Here is a 20788-nt window from a genome sequence, read left to right on the forward strand (position 1 = left end):
AAATTGGTTTTCACCCTAATATTCTTTTCTTGAAAAGGCCAATCTTCATGTTGAGTAGTTATACTTTTTTTTTTGACCATATCATAATATACTCATTAGATTCTATTCTGAGTTAGCAAGTCAATTTTATATATGTTTTAGAAAAACAAATTGCCACATATTGTTCTGGTTATGCTCTTATTGGAAGTACCTTCCTCTTCGTCATCATCAAAAGAAAGATAGGAGGACATTTAGTAAAGTCAAAAGCTAAAATCCAACAGTTGGCCACTTCTCTTTTCAACCAGATGTTTATGATTTGATTGATTTTTAAAATTTCTTCTTCTGATTGCTCTGATGGCCTTTCCTATGATATTTAATAGTCAGCTCCATTTAAAAGCACTACTTTATGTGAAAAGTGGATATTAAGGAAAATAAATATCTGGAACATACTAATAGTACTCAATATGTTTCTCATGATTATATACAGCTTCCTCCCACCATTCTGGGATTGCAAATCATAGAGCTTTCAATGACTTCCATTCCTCCCTATATTTCACTAATCAGCTAATGCAGAATTAATTTCTCAACAAATTTGTATTAAATAAGTAGCAATTTAGACAAAACCAGATATAATTTACACCTGTGAAATTAAAACAATATATGTGGCAGTTTGCCAAAGAATACTTGGCATATTCAAAGAATAAAATGAAGAAGTTTACCAGAATTGTTGCTTTCCTTTATGTGATAGGGGAAAGTTTATTGTCATGTTGTTTCAAAATGACATCGACAGGTTCCTTATGAAAAAAAAAAAAAGTTGTTATTCTGTAACGTGGATTTTTTTTTTTACCCATTTTTCTTGCACACTGAACACAAACACAGTGAGATACTGATCAATCAATTGTATTTTCAACTAATGGTGTAAAATGCATCTCTGACACATTTGCAATTGTTTTCATTTTATATAAAAGCCTCTTGCACATTCAGCATGAGAAGAGGTTGCTCATTAATTTTGGTATCAATACTGGGTTAGGTACATTGAAAAAATGTTGAGAAAATTACACCTATAATGATGGAATCTCCCAATTCTTCATTCTCATCTTTCCCATGGTGCTTCTGCTATTCATATTAGTATGTTAACTTTAATTTGCATTGTCCATACAGTTTCTTAAAACACAAGACACTTAGAATTGAGGAAATCACATATAGCATGTTTATTTCATAAACTGATATAAGATTCAATAAAAGACTTCAGCATTATTAATGTATATTTTATTAAAATTCTATTAAATCACAATGTGACATAGAGTATTAAAATTTTATATAGCTAAAGATTTTTTAACAATGAATGATGGGCACCCTAAGCAAGTGTGTAGTTTTGACTGAAAGCTTTGCCATATTCTTTACATTTGTAGGGCTTCTCTCCAGTGTGAGTTCTACTGTGGCACATAAGGCCTACTTTACGACTGAAAGTTTTGCCACAATCTTTACATTTGTAGGGCTTCTCTCCAGTGTGAGTTCTCCTGTGGTAAATAAGGCCTACTTTTTGACTGAAAGCTTTGCTACATTCTTTACATTTGTAGGGCTTCTCTCCAGTATGAGTTCTGCTGTGGCGAATAAGGCCTACTTTTTGACTGAAAGCTTTGCCACATTCTTTACATTTGTAGGGCTTCTCTCCAGTATGAGTTCTGCTGTGGCAAATAAGGTGTGATTTTCGACTGAAAGCTTTGCCACATTCTTTACATTTGTAGGGCTTCTCTCCAGTATGAGTTCTGCTGTGGCGAATAAGGTGTGATTTTACACGGAAAGTTTTGCCACATTCTTTACATTTGTAGGGCTTCTCCCCAGTGTGACTTGTCCTGTGGTAAATAAGGCCTGCTTTCTGACTGAAAGCTTTGTCACATTCTTTACATTTGTAGGGCTTCTCTCCAGTGTGAGTTCTCCTGTGGCAAATAAGGGGTGACTTTACACTGAAAGCTTTGCCACATTCTTTACATTTGTAGGGCTTCTCTCCAGTATGAGTTCTGCTGTGGCGAATAAGTTGTGATTTTACACTGAAAGCTTTGCTACAATCTTTACATTTGTAGGGCTTCTCTCCAGTATGAGTTCTTCTGTGCCTAAAAAGGTCTGTTTTTTGACTAAAAGCTTTGCCACATTCTTTACATTCGTAGGGCTTCTCTCCAGTGTGAGTTCTACTGTGGCGAATAAGGTCTGTTTTTAGAGTAAAAGCTTTGCCACATTCTTTGCATTTGTAGGGCTTCTCTCCAGTGTGAATTCTCTGGTGGTGAACAAGGCCTGATTTTTTATATGATTTCTGGTGTTCACACTCACTTGTAGTTTTCCATATTTTCTTTTGTTGTAAATAGTCAAGATCACAACTTTTATATTTCCCACTTATCACTTTGTGAAATATATGTTTTATGCCCTTTTCTGATGAATATTCTTGGGTATCATGAAGAGTCATGGCTGAAATAAACAAAAATAAAAAAAAAAACAATATCTATTAGACAGGGATAAATATATTTTGCAGACATAACATGAAATTAAGATAAATACATCAGGAGTAAGTCCAAATCATCATAAAGAAAAAAAAAATCAGTTTAATAAAAATGTACAGACAAAATTACCGTGAGAATATTACCCCAATTCTTGTACAGACCACAGTATCCAAGGTGAGTACATCATTAAGAAAAGTAATAAAGAGAAGGTAAGTATGTTACTTTTATCATCCACAGCCTTTTGTCCTCCATAAGATAGTATTGTGTATTTAGGAAATATCTACCAACTACCTTCATTCTCAGTAGAATAAGAAAAATGTAAAACATATACAAACATTTGTGGCTTTTTCAAAGAGTGTCCAAAAACGGGTTTTGGTCTACCATGACATACAGACATGAAAATAACTAGTATATTTTAAGTGATAATACCACAAATATTCAACAAGGGTAAAGAGGCTGTGGACTCTTAAAAGGAAATATGAACAAAAAATTTACTAAGAAATATACACATGTCTATAAAATTTTCCATAAAAAACATTTTAAAAGACTATAAAAACCTTGCATAGCTTATGGCTATAATACTTGAAGTCAACACATAACAATCAAGTATAATAAATTGATTTTTATATTTCTAAATTTGTGTGATATGATGATTTCTTCCATTGACAAATACACCTTTGTTTATTTCCTAAATATATCATGTATTTTATACTATATGTAGAAGGTAAAATGACTAAATAGAACGAAATAATGCACAAAAAAAGAATGAATTAACATAATCATTTTTTCATATAATTATCAGTTTGGTTCTTACAAGGTATTGTATTCCTTCTAATAGTATTTATAAAGAACATAATACACTCACCATGTGGTAAAACAAAACTCTTGAGCCTCTTATATGCAATAAAATTTAAAAAAAATATGAGACTTTGACTATAATATCAACCCTACACAAAACACAGTACCTGGTGAGCAAAATTTTACTCACTAAATTTCTGATTTCCACACTTCCACATGTGAATCAAATGCTCCTGCAACTTAATCTCTGCATGCCACATTTCACTTAATGCAAAGTCCTGCATATATTTCTTATAACATTTTAAAAGATAAAATATTTTTACAACTGAATAATAATAGTATATAAGTACAATATTTTTACTCATTTAATCATTGATGGGCACATAAATTGAGTCCCTAGCTTTAAATGAAAACAATATGTGCACTAAACACAAAAGCAGAGGTATCTCTTCAATTTTCTGATTTAAATTTTCATGGATACATATTTAGCACTGGCATTTCTGGATCTTTAGGTCATCCAACTTTTAATTCTTCATGTGTAGTGCTTGAGATTAACCCTCCAAATTCTATATCACTGAACTACAACACAAGCCTTTTAAAAATTATTTTGAGTCATGCTGTTTCTAAATTTCTATGACCTCCCTAAAACATGAAGTACTTTTGCATGGCCTCCCAATTAGCAAATATTACAAGGATGTAGCACTGTTCCTGCCTATTTTTATTTATTTACAAGTTTTTTATACTTTTTTCCCATAATGGGCTATATAACCTATGGTTGGCTCCTTTAATGAACAAATAAAAATAATACAGCAAATATAAACAAGGAGAAACATGGCTCAATCCAAGTGACAAAAAAGGATACTGCCTGTTATGAATTACTCAAAGAAGACTAAATAATGGGGCTGGGGATGTGACTCAAGCGGTAGCGCGCTCGCCTGGCATGCGTGGGGCACTGGGTTCAATCCTCAGCACCACATAAAATAAAAAAAAGATGTTGTGTCCACCGAAAACTAAAAAATAAATATTAAAAAAAAAACATTAAAAAACTATTTAAAGAAAGTTTAAAGAGTGAAATTGAGACCAAAAACATTAATATAAATAAGCACAAATTGTATATGTGAATAATTCTTTAGGAAAAAATGAGAGAAGCATTCCTAGTGTGCAAAGGTGAAATTTTACCAATATGGGAGAGGCTTATCAAGGAGAACCAAGTTTAAGACAAGTCTAAGCAACTTGTGAAATAGTGTAAAAATTAAAAACCTAAAGGATATATAAAAAGTAGTGGGATATATATATATGAAAAGAATCCAAGCATGCCACAATAAAAAGCAATGATCCAGAAATTAAATCATTAATGAAAATAGAAAATAATAAGAAATATAGAAAACAACTTACAAAGTAGAAGTATAATGAATTTTTCACTTCAAAATATTTATGATTATCAATGCAATATTGCAAAACACAAAACAAAAGAAAAAAAATTTACTAACAGAACTGAATCTAAAGAAAGAAACTGCCAAGTCAGTTCTAGCAGAGAGCATGGAAAGAAACCAAGCATGATCTGCTCCTAGAGGCCCTATTTGTTTAAAGGTGGATAATGCCCCTCCCTTTACATCTCATCCTTTTGCACAATTTTGAATCAATAAGACACAGTTTTAAATAATGAAATTTCTCATAATCCTTTTGGACAAGCTTCTGTTGAGTGGTATCCTAATACTTGCCTTTTAAAACAGAAACAAAGATCTAGCCTCTCTCCTATTAATATGCATTAAATATTGTTTTATTTACAGTTAATGTGCTCAATATACAACATAAAGTTAAATACTCAAAATTGGTCATCTGCAGTGAATAGACATTTTATTCACAAACATCCATTACCAAAAAAATTAGGTAATATATAAGACTCCACCTGACCCAGCATGACATGATCCTATGCCTTTGATCACATGGGGCAAAGCATAGACTGCTACACTTATGCCAACATCTCCTGTTTGGACTCTAGCTTGATGCATGAAATATAGCAATTATAAATGTGCATCAGGGACTTCACAAGCTGATTCCTAAGTTTCATTTAACCCTGGAAGAGAAGAGTCCCTCCAAACAAGAGAATAATCATTCTCCTCAAAAGAGGAGAAATGTTAAAAGAGGAACCCAAGATACTATAATTTCAGTTACTTGGGGTGATATAAAACCATTAGCAACCTCAGCTCAACAGGTGTTGGCTAAAATGAGGTTAGAATGTGCTCTAGATAACTTTCTTACTGCTTTGGTTGGTAAACTCACACAAAACTCTGTAAATGCTTTGGTCTTAGTAACAATGTTGCTCCGTTTTTGTACACCAGCTGTGGGAAATTCAGTACTGTCAGATCCTGGACTTGTACAACCCATTACAATATCTTGACTCACTTGGATGAAATTGTTACATACCTGCAAAAACGTCTCATGGTATTCATTGTTGTCTTAGCAGAATAACTGTGTCCTTACCATCCACATAGTATTTCATAGGTCACCATCCTGCACAATTTATTCATAAAATGTCTATTCCTCTTGATAAAAACTCTGATGATTCAGTGAATCTTCTCTCTAAGGCAGAATTTGTTGCTTTGACATTCTCCTTAATGGGTTCCCCTGGATTAGCTCAACGGGCTTACAAAACTACTATGAAACTCACCTATGCTACCATAAAAAGTATTAGTCATGCCTCCATGGCTGTTTAAATGTTTCATGAAGAACAAAAACATTGTCAAGCCATACTTGACAATCATGCTGCAATTGATTGTCTGTTATTGCTACATCATAAAAGATATCAGAAGTTTAATAAAATGTGTTCCTTCAAGTTAAGTGATAATAGTAATTTTATTTCAAAAGAGTTAGATTAACTTAAATATATCATTAGTAAGGTCCAACAAGATGATGGATGTTTAGACTTGTTGGAATGGCTAACGTCATGTTTACTCAATTTCATCTGGGTCAAAAAATATTCATAGGTGAATGTTTACTAATGTTGGCACTTGCTGTTGTTTATGCCTGCCCAAATTTGCCCCCACCAGCATTAAGGAGATAAGTAATATTATTTATTCAAAAGGCCTTAAAAAAGGATGTGGGGCTGTAGGTATTCTTACCTTGGAAATAGACAGGGTGATGGTAACTGGCACCCTGAGTCCCACAATGTTAATGCCCAGCAGTTTCTCCCTGAAGCTATTAAGACAACTCTACAGGTGCACAATCTAGTTTCTGTGGTAATGTCCTTAGGGAGAAGGGGCTCTATGCTTGTATTAACTGTACCTTATCTTGGTTAGCTAGCACTTGGGGTTAAAATAAGGCTGGGTTACAATGTATGAATGGTAACAGAAGCTATGTGATTTTGGGGTATACTATGTGCAGCCAAGAAGAGGAGTGGCCAGTTTTTTCTTTTCAATGTGTGTGTGTGTCTCTCTTCTGTTTGTTTCTTTACAGGTTTCCTCACAAGAAGATTTGTAAGAGACCATGCTGGCCCTCACAACAAAAGGTAAGTTTTGGTGGTTAATAAGAATAAACTGGGACATCAGTAAAGAAGAAAACAGAGGACTACAAAGAATTTGAAAATGTAATAAATATAGGGCAGTATGTGTTCAATGATTACAATAAAAAGAAATAAACATAAGCTTCTGAAATTTCTTTCTGCTGAATAACTATTCTGTCAACATTTTTTAGTTTGGTTTTCTCCTTTTGAACATCTCAACTGTGTCCCCTGCTATGTCTAGGCTACAATAGTTTACATCACTAAATTATGTTAGGTACTACTTATCTAAAGTGAAGGATGTATAACACACCAAGAAAGAGAGAGATTAAAGAATAAAATAATATATATTAAAGAGTAAAATATCTGTACTAAAAATGTCCTTTTTCTTTGAAACACAAATCTGAAACTCATTCTTACAGAGAAGTTCCCAGAAGACACAAGAGGAGTAAATTAAATAATAATTAGTAATTAAAATATTTAAAAGGAAATTAAACTTACCCAGGAAGGCAAAGTTTCTATAGTTCTCTAACATCACATCTTTATATAAGTTTTTCTGAGCAGGTTGAAGGCATTCCCACTCCTCTTCAGTAAAATCAATGGCTATATCCCTGAATGTTAACAGTATCTGAAATAAGAATAGGTAAATAAATAAACACATTGACCACATGAACATTTGCACAGTCTGTAATGTCATTGAAGTTGAAATGAGAGTTAGTAGACTATCATGTAGGTGGTGTTTAGGAACACAAAGATACCATTATCTACTTCTGCAGAAAAAGTGATTTAAGTTCAAAAAAGTATATATACTCCACACTTATGAAACACAATATAAAACTCAGGCATTACCACAAAAATATATATTTTATAATTTTTGTATCATGATCTAAGTTATACATACTGTTCAGATAAGAAAATTATGGTAATTAAGAAAGGGAATCCTCAAATTCTAATTGTACAACCACTAATCAGACATTTACTAAAGTGTAAAATCTTATTTGTTATTTCTCTGATAAAGCTGGCTGTTCTTAATATGCAGTGAGATCTCTAATAATTTCAATACCAATGATATAAGAAAATTTTTGAAATGTAACAAGGTAGACAGACCACTTAATGGAAATATTTAATAGTGAATTTAAGTTCAAACATTTTATGGTATTTGTGTATGTTATTAATATACAAAATAGCAATAACAATCCTGTTTGGATTTTCCTTTTTATAATTTTAACATTTTTTCACATTCTCTCTCTCTCTCTCTCTCTCTCTCTCTCTCTCTCTATATATATATATATATATATATATATATATATATATATGCAAACTTTGATTGATGTATATATTGTATGATGTTTATAATAGAATATACATATAGCTCTTCAAACAAATATAATATTTTTTTAATATTTTATTGGTTCTTTCTAGTTCTACCTGATAGTAAAATCAATTTTTAGGGTATGAAGCAAGCAGGGAATATATCTTATCCTAATTAAAATCCTGTTCTTGTTGGTGGCTATGATGGTAGGATTCACTGAGGTATATATCTATCCTTAATATTTTTATCCCCTTCCCTTTTATTTATTTATTTAATCATTATTTATTTATTCATTTTTTTTTTTTTACCATCGTGCAATCTACTGATCTTCTTTTCTTACCCTTCTTCATTTTATGAACTTTAGATTTTACATATCAGCAATAACTTTCAACCTTTGGTTTTAAAGAAATGGTTTGCTTTTTTTAGCATAAAATCTCCAGATTCATACATTTCCTAGCAAATATCATAAAGTAGTTCTTTTTATGGCTGATTAATAGTTTATTGTATACATAAGTAACAGTTTTTTATCCTGTCATCATTGAATGGATCCTTTAATTATTGAATGGTTGGTTTTATAGCTTAGCTATTGTGAATTGTGTTGCTATAAACATTAATGTGGGTGTGTCAATGTAGTATGCTGATTTTATATCCTTTGGGTATATACAGTGCAGTCAAAAAACTGAGTTAAATTGTGGTTTCATTACTTTAACAATATCTGTATAGGTTATTATCTTTCACTTAGACCTTCATACAGCTGCAATAATTGGAATTCATCTAAACCTGAGGTTGAAAATAAAACATACAGGGAAAAAAATAGTAAGCCATAAAATGATTAAGAATTTATTATCAGGTCATCCATCCCAATGAAAAGTAAATTTTATAAACTAAAAGTAAAGAAAATATTAAGCAAAAGAGCAAAATTAGAAGCTATTGAAGATGAACATAACACAGAGAGAGTTACCAATATCAATGTTGGTGCTTTTAAAAAGCAAATGGGCCAAGTCTAGTGATGGACAACTGTAGTTCCAGGGACTGAGGAGGATAAGAAAAAAGGATATTAATTCTAAGACAATATTATATATAATATTGTCTTATATATATTGTATTGAGCAACTTATTGAGGCACTTAGCAACTCAGCAAGACTGTCTCTAAATAAACTATATTTAAAAAAAAAAGACTGAGGATGTGGCTTCATGTTAAGCACCCCTGGGTTCAATCTTCAGTACAAATTTTCAAAAAAAGCAGATACCATTAAAAAAACACTAGCAAATTTGAAAATTCAACAAATAAAAATTATGTCAATTATATAATACATAATTGCAAATATATGCATATATAATTATTTCTCACTTGATGGAAATACACTCTGAAAAATTTATCCAAAGAATATTCTGCAATTGTTCAATTCTCTGAGTGTAATGACAAGAATCTAGATAGTATAGACTAGTACATGGCTAAGACATTTGCTATATCCACTGTTGTACATAAAGTCTACTGCTGACCAAAATACCATGATGCCACATGATTGATGTTATGAAGTTAAATCAATCAGGGTAGACCTCATAATAAAATAATTGGTGGAATTACAGAAAACAACAACAGCAATAAAACTCTTGGTAAGTCTCTTGTTATTTAGGCAGTGATACATAATGAAAATTACAGTGCAGGGAAGAGGAAAAATGGCATTCATTCCAAAGAAAGATGCTAGGATATTGGGAAAACAGTGTGATAATAAAATGCTATTTTATCCCTTCACTCATAAAACATAACAACTTATTTTGACACATTAAATGCTGAATATGTTATTAATAAATAATACAGACATATATAAGAAAGTACAAAGCTCAAAAGTTTATATACAAAAGATAGGGTGCATATGGTGTTTCACACCTGAAATATCTTCTATTCTGGAGCCTAAGGCATGAAATTCAAAATTTAAGGCCAACTAGAGAAATTGAGCAAACCCCATCTGAAAATAAAATTTAAAAGAGAGCTGAGGATATGCTCAGCAATAGGACACTTTGGTTGAATCCCTAATATCACAAAAGAAAAAAAAAATAGTTTTCTGTTTTCAAAATTATACAATATAATATGTTTAAACTTATGAATTACAAAATATTAATATAAAAAATCTATTCATCAAATGATTACATTAAAAGGTGCAAAAGTGACAAGGTAAAAAAAAAAAACTAATTTCCTCACATATAATCAAACACTTATAAGAAGAAAAAATAAAACATTGCAAAATAAAAGCAGAATAAATTCTTTTAATATTTATTTATTTTTTTTTAGTTTTCAGCGGACACAACATCTTTGTATGTGGTGCTGAGGATCGAACCCGGGCCGCATGCATGCCAGGCAAGCGCGCTACCACTTGAGCCACATCCCCAGCCCCAGAATAAATTCTTGAAGAGCCACTTTAAGAAGGATATATCTAAGTGTTCAATAATCATTAAAACTCAAAAACTTTATAAATTAGGTAACATTGAATAAAATCACATCATATAGATGAATTAAATAGTATTGATGAATATGTGGAATTAATGCATTCACAAAAGAGGAAAATAAAAATTTAAGCTTTTATTATCCATTTGTAGAAACTGTTTTGTAATCAAATGTATATGATACACCCACACAAGAAACAGAGACTAAAATTACAGCGACTGTACATATGAGAATACAGCCATATTCTTCCAGAGTTGAAACAAAGGGGCATGGTTAAAGAGGAAGAAATAATTATTACATTTTATAAATATTAAATTCTAGAAGCTAGAATTTTTGTTGAAGTATTATATCCAGTTTGACAAATAGTATAAAATACCATGTATGTTTTATGCTGATGTCACATGAATATTGCATTTCATATGCAAGTATATTTAAAAAAGGAATATGCAGTATTTGAGAAAATAAAAATACAGAAAAAGCACATAAAAGACTCAAATATTCAACATATTTACAAAGAAAACTATTATAAAAATGACCATTTTCCCTAATTTAACCTATAATAATAACTGGTCAAAATTTTACCATGATTTACTTTTTGTTAAAGAAGAAATCAAAACAAAAACTTCTAAAATTCTCCTGGAAATTTAAATGTATATAAAATTAGCCAAGAACTCTCTCATATATAAGAGCAAATGTACTAGTGATCATTACCTGACACTAATACATGTTATAATATTACAATAGTGTAGTAATTTTAAGATAAAGAAATCACAATACAGAAAACTACATAGGGTAATTCATATGTATGCAAATATCATTTTTATTGTTAAGTCTTGTAAGTATATATATCAAAACATATCAATAAAAGTATTTAATGTGAATGAATGCTACAATCCAACCTCAGTAGATGTTAGAACAAGAGACACAGATCACAAGTAGGGACTTGTGTGCAGAATGTGTGTAATACTGGAATTATACACAAGCATTCACCAAACAGCAGATATAAAGAAAGATAATTTGTAAAAAGATAAAATAAAAATAAAAGCAGAATACAAACCTCCCTCCATTTATGGATACACCAAATAAATATATACTCCTGTTTTGAGTCCTTCTTAAAACTGTAAAGGAATTAGAGGCACACACATTGGAAAACTGAAAAGAAAAAAAAAATCTACCAAGAGATGAGTAGAATGCACTTGAGCATCATCCTGATTTGAGCAATAAGCCATATTACTAGAACAAAATGCCCAAATCCAGTGTTAATAGGAATAAAGGAAGACTGATTTGGGTTTGAAATACAGCATATTTAACTCTAAATTTCCTATAGTCTAGCACAGTGTTTCCTTCTTCCATATCCATAATTGGAGTACTACTTACTCTTCCACTTTCTGAGAGTAGCCATTCTAACAGCTGTGCTCAAGCTGCAGAAGATCTTATAGTTGGCTGGTGTACTAAAATTCTGATGCAAGCTTTTTAGATTCCAGGTTTGAATGCTAATTTATCTGTACACACAGAGGAAGGAATAAGATGTATACGAGTATCAACTCCAGGGGGAAAAAATGTAAGTGGTTTTCTAAGGCCATGCAAGATCCATGAGCTTTTTTCCATTAGACCAGAGTGGAAGAGGTGTTAAATCTTAAGGGAACCTTTAATCCTTTAGAGGGATTTGCCAACATTCTCTAAAAATGCAAAGAGCTGTTGCTGACAGTTGAACGTTTATCTAGACAGTACCAAAAACTTAACAGGGAAATACAGACCACCACTAAAATCCAAAGTGGCAGTTTAGCACTTCCTGAGCTCTCTCACCCAGCTCACTTCAGTAATAACACCAGACCTAACCAATTCTTTCTGTAAGTAATTTGTCCCGATATTAACTTTTTACATTCAATGGACTACATCTGAAACCTCAAAGCATTGAAAGCACTGGCAACTGTGCAGGTGCAAATCTCTCTAGATCAAAAAGGAGTGGTTTCACATTGGTGTACAAACATTGTAATGAGCTAAAATCTCTAATATTAGTGAAGAAAAATTATTAGAATCACAGATCCCTCTTTATTTCTAAAATAGGTGTACATCAATTTTTTTTCCAGTGAGCATAAGGCACCCTGGAATCTAAAAAGCTTGGATCCGAATTTTAATGCACCAGCCAACTATAAGATCTTCTGCAGCTTGAGAACAGCTGTTAGAATGGCTACTCTGAAAAAGTGGAATAGTAAGTAGTACTCCAATTATATGAATATGGAAGAAAGAAACACTGTGCTAGACTATAAAATTAGTGAAGACATTTTAAAAAAAATGGAAATTAAGAGTTCTCTCAGTTACTTCTTTGACAAACTAATCCCTCTACATTTATACTGCTCTTGAACAAGAAAAGCCCCAAGTACTGGTCTGGACTTATGGGAGGCATTAGATGTACCAGCTATGGGATCCTCATATTACATAGTTCTGAAACATAGTTCCAGGAAAATACTAGAGTAGGGAATGAGAATGCTCTCATATACATTCCACAAAAGGAAATCAGAGCATAAAAACACTCTGAAAGGTGGTCTGCCCTTGGAGACACAAAGGAAGAATAGAAACACATGATTTTGCCAAGATCAAGGGATTCTTCTTTACTTTTCAATCATGTAAAATGCTCATAAACAACAACAACAAAAAATTTGCTTTTGCTTTTTTTTTTTCTATGGTACTGGAGATTTGAAACAGGAGCATGTTAATTCTGGGCTACATACCCGGCCATGTTTTAAAATTTTGAGACAGGTTTTTCTAATTGTCTAAATTATGGATGTTTACCTTGAAATTACAATCTTACTGGCTTAGCCACTTCAGTCTCTATAATTAATATGCATGTATCATTGTACCCAGAGAGAAAAAGAATACATTAAAAGTCTCATCTAGTTTTGTTACAACAATTGAAAATACCGTGTTCATTTGAAACATAATATGGGTAAAGTAACTGAAATACTGCAAAACAGTAACTGATAATACTGGGAAAGGGGGAATTGGTTATTGAAAAGGAAGTGTATCAAGAACCTAGGAATTAAACCAGAGACTCTGTGTCTAATAGAGTAAAATGCAGGCTTTAATCTTCATCATGTGGAATTAGGCCCCAATTTCCTTAATAAGACACCTATATCACAAGAATTAAAACAGATAATCAATAATTGGGATGGAATCAAACTAAAAAGTTTATTCTCAGCAAAAGAAACAATCTGTAAGGTGAAGAGATAGCCTACATCCTAGGATGAATTTTTTACCCCTCACACATCAGACAGAGCACTAATCTCTAGGGTACATAAAGAACTCAAAAAGCTAAGCAAATAATAATAATAATAATAATAATAATAATAATAATAATAATAATAACAACAACAACCCAATCAAGAAGTGGGCCAAGGATCTTAACAGAGAATTCTTAGAAGAGAATATACAATCAATCAACATTTTTTCTATATATCTGATTGGTTATGGTGCTCCCTTTACAGGGCCAAGCATAGTTCTGGTTCAGTTTCTAAGGAAGGGAGACACGAGCAAGAAGTATTCTCAACTCTCCTTTATAAATTATCAAATACAATTTTCTATGTCATTTTCTAAACATAGCTGGACATGGGAAATATAGGCTTGGAGCAGAGAACATTTTTTATTAGAAACACTGTGTAAAAGAAAGACAATATATATATATATATTTGCATCACATTGAACTATAAGAGAAATGGAACCTGGAATTCAGAAAAGAAAGATTCAAACTTTTATACTTGGGAATGTGGATGACATGGATGCCTACAGTGAAAAGGTTATTACAAGCTTTTGAAAGAAAATTCATGTGAGTAGCAGATAATTGTTAACCAATTAGAATCTGCACAGTGTCTCCCAGGGGCTTTGTCAGCTGTGTACCACAGAACATACAGGTATTCATAGCCTCCATGGAGAGCATTATTCATCTGTGCCCTCTAAAATTATTCCCATAGTAGAGATGAAAAAACATGGGTATCTGGATACTAACTGGCAATTCAGCAGCCCACAGAAAACTACCCAGAGACAGAACTGTAGAAATTTCTTCAAAGACCATCAATGTATTGTTAGCTCCTGACACAGGGATGTCAGTCTGGGGAAATATTATTTTCTCTCCATTTTGAAGAGAGTGCATTGAGAATACATTTCAGGGCAACATAAATACTTTTTTTTTTTTCATGTTAAGAAACTTTTCAGAAACAGAGCTCACAAGACAGATTTCTTAGAAGGGTAAATGCCTGGAGATTACAAAATGAAAAACACACATCAGTGGCCCTGAGTGACTCAGTAAGGAAATAAATCTAAAAGGCTTATTAGAAACTGAAAAGAAAAAAAAAAGTATCTATTTCTAAAAATAAATATGTTCATTAGTTGCTATCTCCACAACATATCATTAAGTAAACAACAAATTATGTATGAATATTTCTAGGATTGGCCAAATTGTATTCCATATGATTTTATATTAAACCCCAAAATCCAGAAATAGAATTCATGATTCACTGCCAAAAATATTACAGAAAAAAATTTTTTTAAGGAGTGGATGTTTAGTAAATATGACATTTAATAATTTTATTACCATATGATTTTAAAGAAATTTATTCATTTTCCTGCAGCCATAGTGTAGATCAATTTCTTATTTAATTTTCCCATAGTAATTAACAAAGATAAGCCCTAGAATCCACTTTAAATAACCTACCCTTACAATCATACAAGAAACTTATAATAAATGATGAGTAAAAAAAAAGTCAATTTAAAAAAATAATTTAAACCTTTTTCTTTTTCCTGAAATCAATCTCTAGCTGCATTTTTGGATCATTTTCTCATCTTTTAAGCCAAAAAGATATAAAGGACAGAAGTTTGAACTGCAAATTTATACATGAGATATGTTTATTAACTATAAAAATTCAAAATCTTTAGAAATTTAATAAATCCAAAATAAAAACCCATCATGGGAAAAATTAAGTAATATTGATGAACATTTAAAACAAATTAATAATCATTAACTCAAAAGGAGTTTAAATTAGTATCTATTTGTGGAAACTATTTTGATATTGAATATACATGATACTCCCCATCACAGAGATTTACTGAAATTAGAGCATATGTGATCATGATAACATATAAGTATGCAATGGTACTCACCCAAACACTTGAAGCCCAAGGGCATGGCACAATACAATATACATCTTGGAAGAGATAAATAATAATCTGTAGGAAAAATGGTCACTAGGGCCAGTCTCATTTCATAATATATCCAGTTTAAAAAAGAGCATAAAACACTATGTATAATTTTTACATAGGTGCCTGATGCAAGTGGTATTTCACATGTGTACATTTTTAGAAACAAAATATGTAGAACTTATGAGAAAATAAAAGTCACAAAAAGCACATAAAACACCGAATTATACATCCCATGTATAGATGATAAAACTAATCATTATACAGGTGATAATTTTCCTTCAAATTAACCCACAATATATCTCACCAAAATTGCTATGTACAAATATGAATATATCACAGTGAAATCTACTTTTATTTGTATTCTATAAAGCAATAATTAAAATAAAACTATAAATAAATATATGATAGAAGAAGTAGGAGAATAAGGAAAGGGGAACTACTGGATATTGAAGGGGAGCAAATTATATTCCATGTATTATGGTTATGTCAAAATAAACCTGACTATTAAATACAACAATGATGAAATAATAATGAAGAAAAACAAAAAAAACCAAGCTTTACTTTAAATGAAATAAGAAACCACAGCATAAATTTTCAAAATTCATCTACAAAGTTATATGTAACTTAGCCAAAAACCTTTTCAATTATAAGAGCAACAAAAGAACTCACCATGACCTACTACTATTCATATATATTGTGAAATTATAATATTACAATAATCATCAAAGCATCACAATATAAATAAGATCCCCATATGAATGCATATGTATGTAAAAACAGTATGTTTTATTGTAATAGCAAATTCTAGATAAATCAAACCATAACAAAAATAATCTCAGCAACTTAGATAGGACCTTTCTCAAAATAAATTTATACCTCTTAGGGCTCTTTACTGGTGAATAGTCCTTGCTTCCCCAATGCTGAAGTATAACACCAGAGAAGTGCGCCGAGGCAAGTTTAGAGTGGAAAGTAGAAGCTTTATTAAAGGACAGTAGAAAAGACTTCTCCCCAGAGGAAAAAGGGGACCCAAGAGGTGGAATCCATGAAAGGGATTTTTTTTTTTTTAACTAAGGTCTTTTTAGCTTTTTTTATAGCTAAGGTCTTCCTTCAGCTATCCTGCATTCCTGTCACATTGCTGTCCTTTGTTCTGTTATCTTGCAGTGATGGAATGTAGGTGGGAAGGCCCAAAGTGTGGGGGACAGGTGGGCTGAAGGAGTTATCTGGGCAGAAAGGGCTTTTGGATTAGCATCTCCATGTTTGGTGTGAGCTGCTTCATTAAAATTTCCTTGGGATTGGCTCAGGGCCTTGGGACATTTTCAATTCCCCTTTTCCTGGACTCCATTCTCAATATGGTGTTCATTCTTGATTTTATTGAATATTAGACCCAATTTACCTAACTACACTAACTACCTATCTGTAAATCTGGCTTCACTACCAAGGATATGGCCAAGTAGTACAGTATCCCTCAGTTCACCTAACTTTAACAAAATAATAACAATGAAGAAAGTAAAAATAAAAGAAAGTCAAAATGAAAATTACCTGGCTCAAGAGGAAATTAGGTACCCGAAAATGACAGCTCCTCTCCTGCAAAAAAATGGCCCTTGGAGATTTGATTTTGATAATTATTCCACCTGTCAATCTCCAGCATCTGGGCTGCAGGAATACACCTGCCACATAGTATTTTATGCAGGTGCTGAGGATGCCCTTTGAGCATAAGGAAGACAGCAAAGGGTCTCTGCCATTGACATGTTCCCCACCTGGTTGGCCAGAAGGACTGAGGACATAGTGGCCCAGTGGAGGACTTAAGTCTGCAGACTCCAGAGACTGCCCAGAGTCCCAATCTGCTAGCTCCTGTTTTCAACACAGCCAGTCTTGTGGTTCCAATAGTCTTTCTGCCCCAGCCTCCCTTGCTAGGCCAATGCACACTCACCATTGCCTGGTTCTCAGGAGTAGGGCTACTTGGGATCCTCAGTTCCTGCACAGCAGAACAACCTGTGACTCTGAAGTGTGAGATTCAAGTGGAAAAAATGGAGGACTCCGGAGATAAGAAGTGAAAGCCCACCCTCCTCCTCCCTGATGACACACAGGATTGGACAGTTCCCACAAAATGCTCTTGATTGGAAGGAGCTTCAGATCATGAACATTGAATGTGAGAGAAGTGAGCCCTTTTTTTGAGTGACAGGGAATATTATCCAATTCAGGCATGAATAAGGGCTAGAATCTCAGGTCGTTGAGTGCTGCTTTTTTTTTTTTTTTTTTTAATCTGAGAAATGTACCCCAGGCTGCTGTTATTTTAAGGCAAGGTTTTTTTCCATAAGTGGGAACTAACCCAACCAACAGAACATTTTCAATTAAACTTACATATAAGGTCATTTCAGTTTATGGATTATATATGCTTGTATATTATTCAGGAATTAATATAAAATAATGACAATAACTATCAAATTTTATTTAAATTTTTTTTATCTCTGTTCTTTTTAGGTGACAGATTGAACTTTGAAATGGGAAGAAACCCCCTAAAGTAAAAATGCCCAATAAAAACAACACATAAGGGGCTGGATTGTGGCTCAGCAGTAGAGTGCTCACCTCTCATGTGCAAGACCCTGGGTTCAATCCTCAGTACCACATAAAAATAAATGAGTGAAATAAAGGTATTGTGTCCAGCTACAGGTAAAAAAAAAAAAAAGAAAAGAAATACATAAAAAAAAAAAAAAAAAAAAACATAAGGTACAAGGTGAGAAACCAACCTCTACCTCAGAGCAAAGACTGTCCAAGGAAGGGGGCATGACTCTTGTCCTTGCAAAGACCCACAGAGCACTCCTAGGCTCATACCCACCCTGCTGAGTTGTTTATCTACAAATAACAGGAGAGATCTGCTGTGTCAGGTGTCCCTGACTCAGTCAGGCTAGGTGGGGACCCATAGCAACCCACTAGCAGCCTCCAATCAGCATGAGACAGGGAAAATTCCTGGGATTCCAAATGACCCTTCCAGTAGTTTATGGTGGTTGATAACATTTTGGGAAACCATATAGCTCAGCACATACTCTCCTCATGGCCTAAGCCAATCAGTTCAAATGAATCCCCATCTTGTACTAACCAATCACCCTTACCCAACTTGTTCCCACCAGTGAATGTGCTAATCATATTTTAGAGTTCTTTATGATTTTCCCAAGGTGTGTGATGATTTGCTAAGAGATGCTATGATGTATGTGGGGTACCTGCCTTCCCCAAAGAGTTATAAAACTGCTGCAAACCCTGGGCTCAGGGCCTCTAAGCCACCAGTTGCTGTGTGTGTAGAGGACTGAGCTAGCTTGCAATAAAAACCTCTTTGGTACTTACATCAATCTTGGTCTCTGGTGGTCTTTTGGGGGTCCCACATTTGAGCATAACAGTCTCTCCTGAAACCCAAGGGAAAAGAAGACAGCACTCCAGTTCTCTAGGACTGCAGTTTCATAGCACAAAAAGTTGCAAAAGCGGGGTGACTTGAGAACTTACACGGATAACAGGGTTTTGACAAGCATAATACAAAGGCATGTAGTAGGTTAATGGTCTAAATGGTTTAGCACTTAGGTAGTAAATTTAGATCACAACATCAGAATGTATGATGCACCACTAAAGTTTCAGAGTGAGTTGTTATTTGGTCAGGGAAAGCCAGAATTTATGAGTCATCACTAAAGTTTCAGGGAGGGTTGTTATCTCATCAGGGAAAACCAGACATGGGTGAGTTCAAGGCACTGGTAGGCATTTCAAGCAAGTTTACAAATCATGGTAATTTATAATGAAGCAGAAATTAACTTTCCATGCCTTTGTGATGAGATGGCTTCCAATCTTAAAAGGAAATTAGGCTGTATTTTTCACTTGCTATAGCCATAGCTTTCAAAGTATATGTTTCATACTTTAACAAGTATGAGAATTAAATTATTAATATTAATTGCTACTAATTTTCTGCAGCCTATGCAGTACTGTTGGAATGACTATTATAAAAATCTAAAATTGTTATGTATGGTGGCATATGCCTGAAATTCTAGAAGCTATGAAAAATGACACAGGAGAATTATTAGTTCAAAGACAGCCTCATTAACATAACAAGGCTACAATCAACTTAATGAGAGCCTGTCTCAAAATATAACATAAAAAAGAATGTGGATGTATCTCAGTGGTATGCACCCCTGGGTTCAATACTCAGCACCAAACCATACAAAACCAAGCAAATATCTCATAATTAATAGGGATTCGTTGGTGACAATATAAATTTAATAAATATATTTTTATAAAAGTGTTAAGGTTCTTTAAAAGGCCAAAATAAAAATGCCACATAATCCACTAGTAATAATTTGGGGTAGCAGTGCAAGGTCGTACATGCCTGTATTCCCAGTGGCTTAGGAGGATAAGAGGTAGAAAACTAGAGGTTTATTCTCAAGTTAAAGACCAGCCTCAAGAACTTGGCAAGGTCTTAAGAAACTCAGTAAAACCCTCTCTCAAAAATACATAAATAAATAAAAGTGTTGGAGACTGGCTATGTAGCACACTGGTAAAGTGCCCTGGGGTTAATCTCCAGTATTTAAATAAATAAAAAGATATAAATAATAATTCTTGGTAAAAAAAAAATGCCATACAATCCAGTAATAATAACTCTGGGTATATATGTAAAAAATTTGAAATCCTTTTGCTAAAGATATTGCCACATGTCTATTTTTATTGTATCTTTATTCACAGTATCTAATAAAAGGAAACAAATAAAGTACCTTTTAGATAGAAAGTATATCAGAAAATGCCTTCCAGCTGCAAAGCATCCAATTAGTCCATCCCTTCAGAAGCTGCACTCTTAAAATTCAAACTGGTCCCTAGAAGGCAAGACTCAGAGAGTGGTGTTTTCTAAATACTCCAAAAAATTTGGAATCTCTGGGAACCTTGTTTCAGATATTCTAAAACTCAGAACTAGGTCATATGGGAGGTCAGAATGAGAACACAAGACATAGTAAATTCTTTAATGGGGAATCTTAACTCAGACACTGTCATAACCAAAAGCAGTGTTGGAGATAAAAAATAGATTCTGTTTCACTGAT

General features: G+C 33.0%; 1 protein-coding gene across 1 annotated transcript; it reads right to left on the reverse strand.

Annotated features, from left to right (window-relative positions):
• Positions 1–1231: 1231 nt before the first annotated feature.
• On the reverse strand, positions 1232–19100 carry LOC139706093 (zinc finger protein 420-like). The gene is made up of 4 exons (XM_071613765.1): positions 19062–19100; positions 17653–17722; positions 7273–7399; positions 1232–2442 (listed from the first exon to the last, which is right to left on the reverse strand). Exons 2-4 carry the CDS (start codon positions 17653–17655, stop codon positions 1337–1339), a joined length of 1236 nt encoding a protein of 411 aa, XP_071469866.1. The 5' UTR covers positions 17656–17722; positions 19062–19100; the 3' UTR covers positions 1232–1336.
• Between the last annotated feature and the right edge of the window lie 1688 nt (positions 19101–20788).

The sequence above is a fragment of the Marmota flaviventris genome, chromosome 6 (genome assembly GCF_047511675.1).
Source record: "Marmota flaviventris isolate mMarFla1 chromosome 6, mMarFla1.hap1, whole genome shotgun sequence".
Classification (NCBI taxonomy): Eukaryota; Metazoa; Chordata; class Mammalia; order Rodentia; family Sciuridae; genus Marmota; species Marmota flaviventris.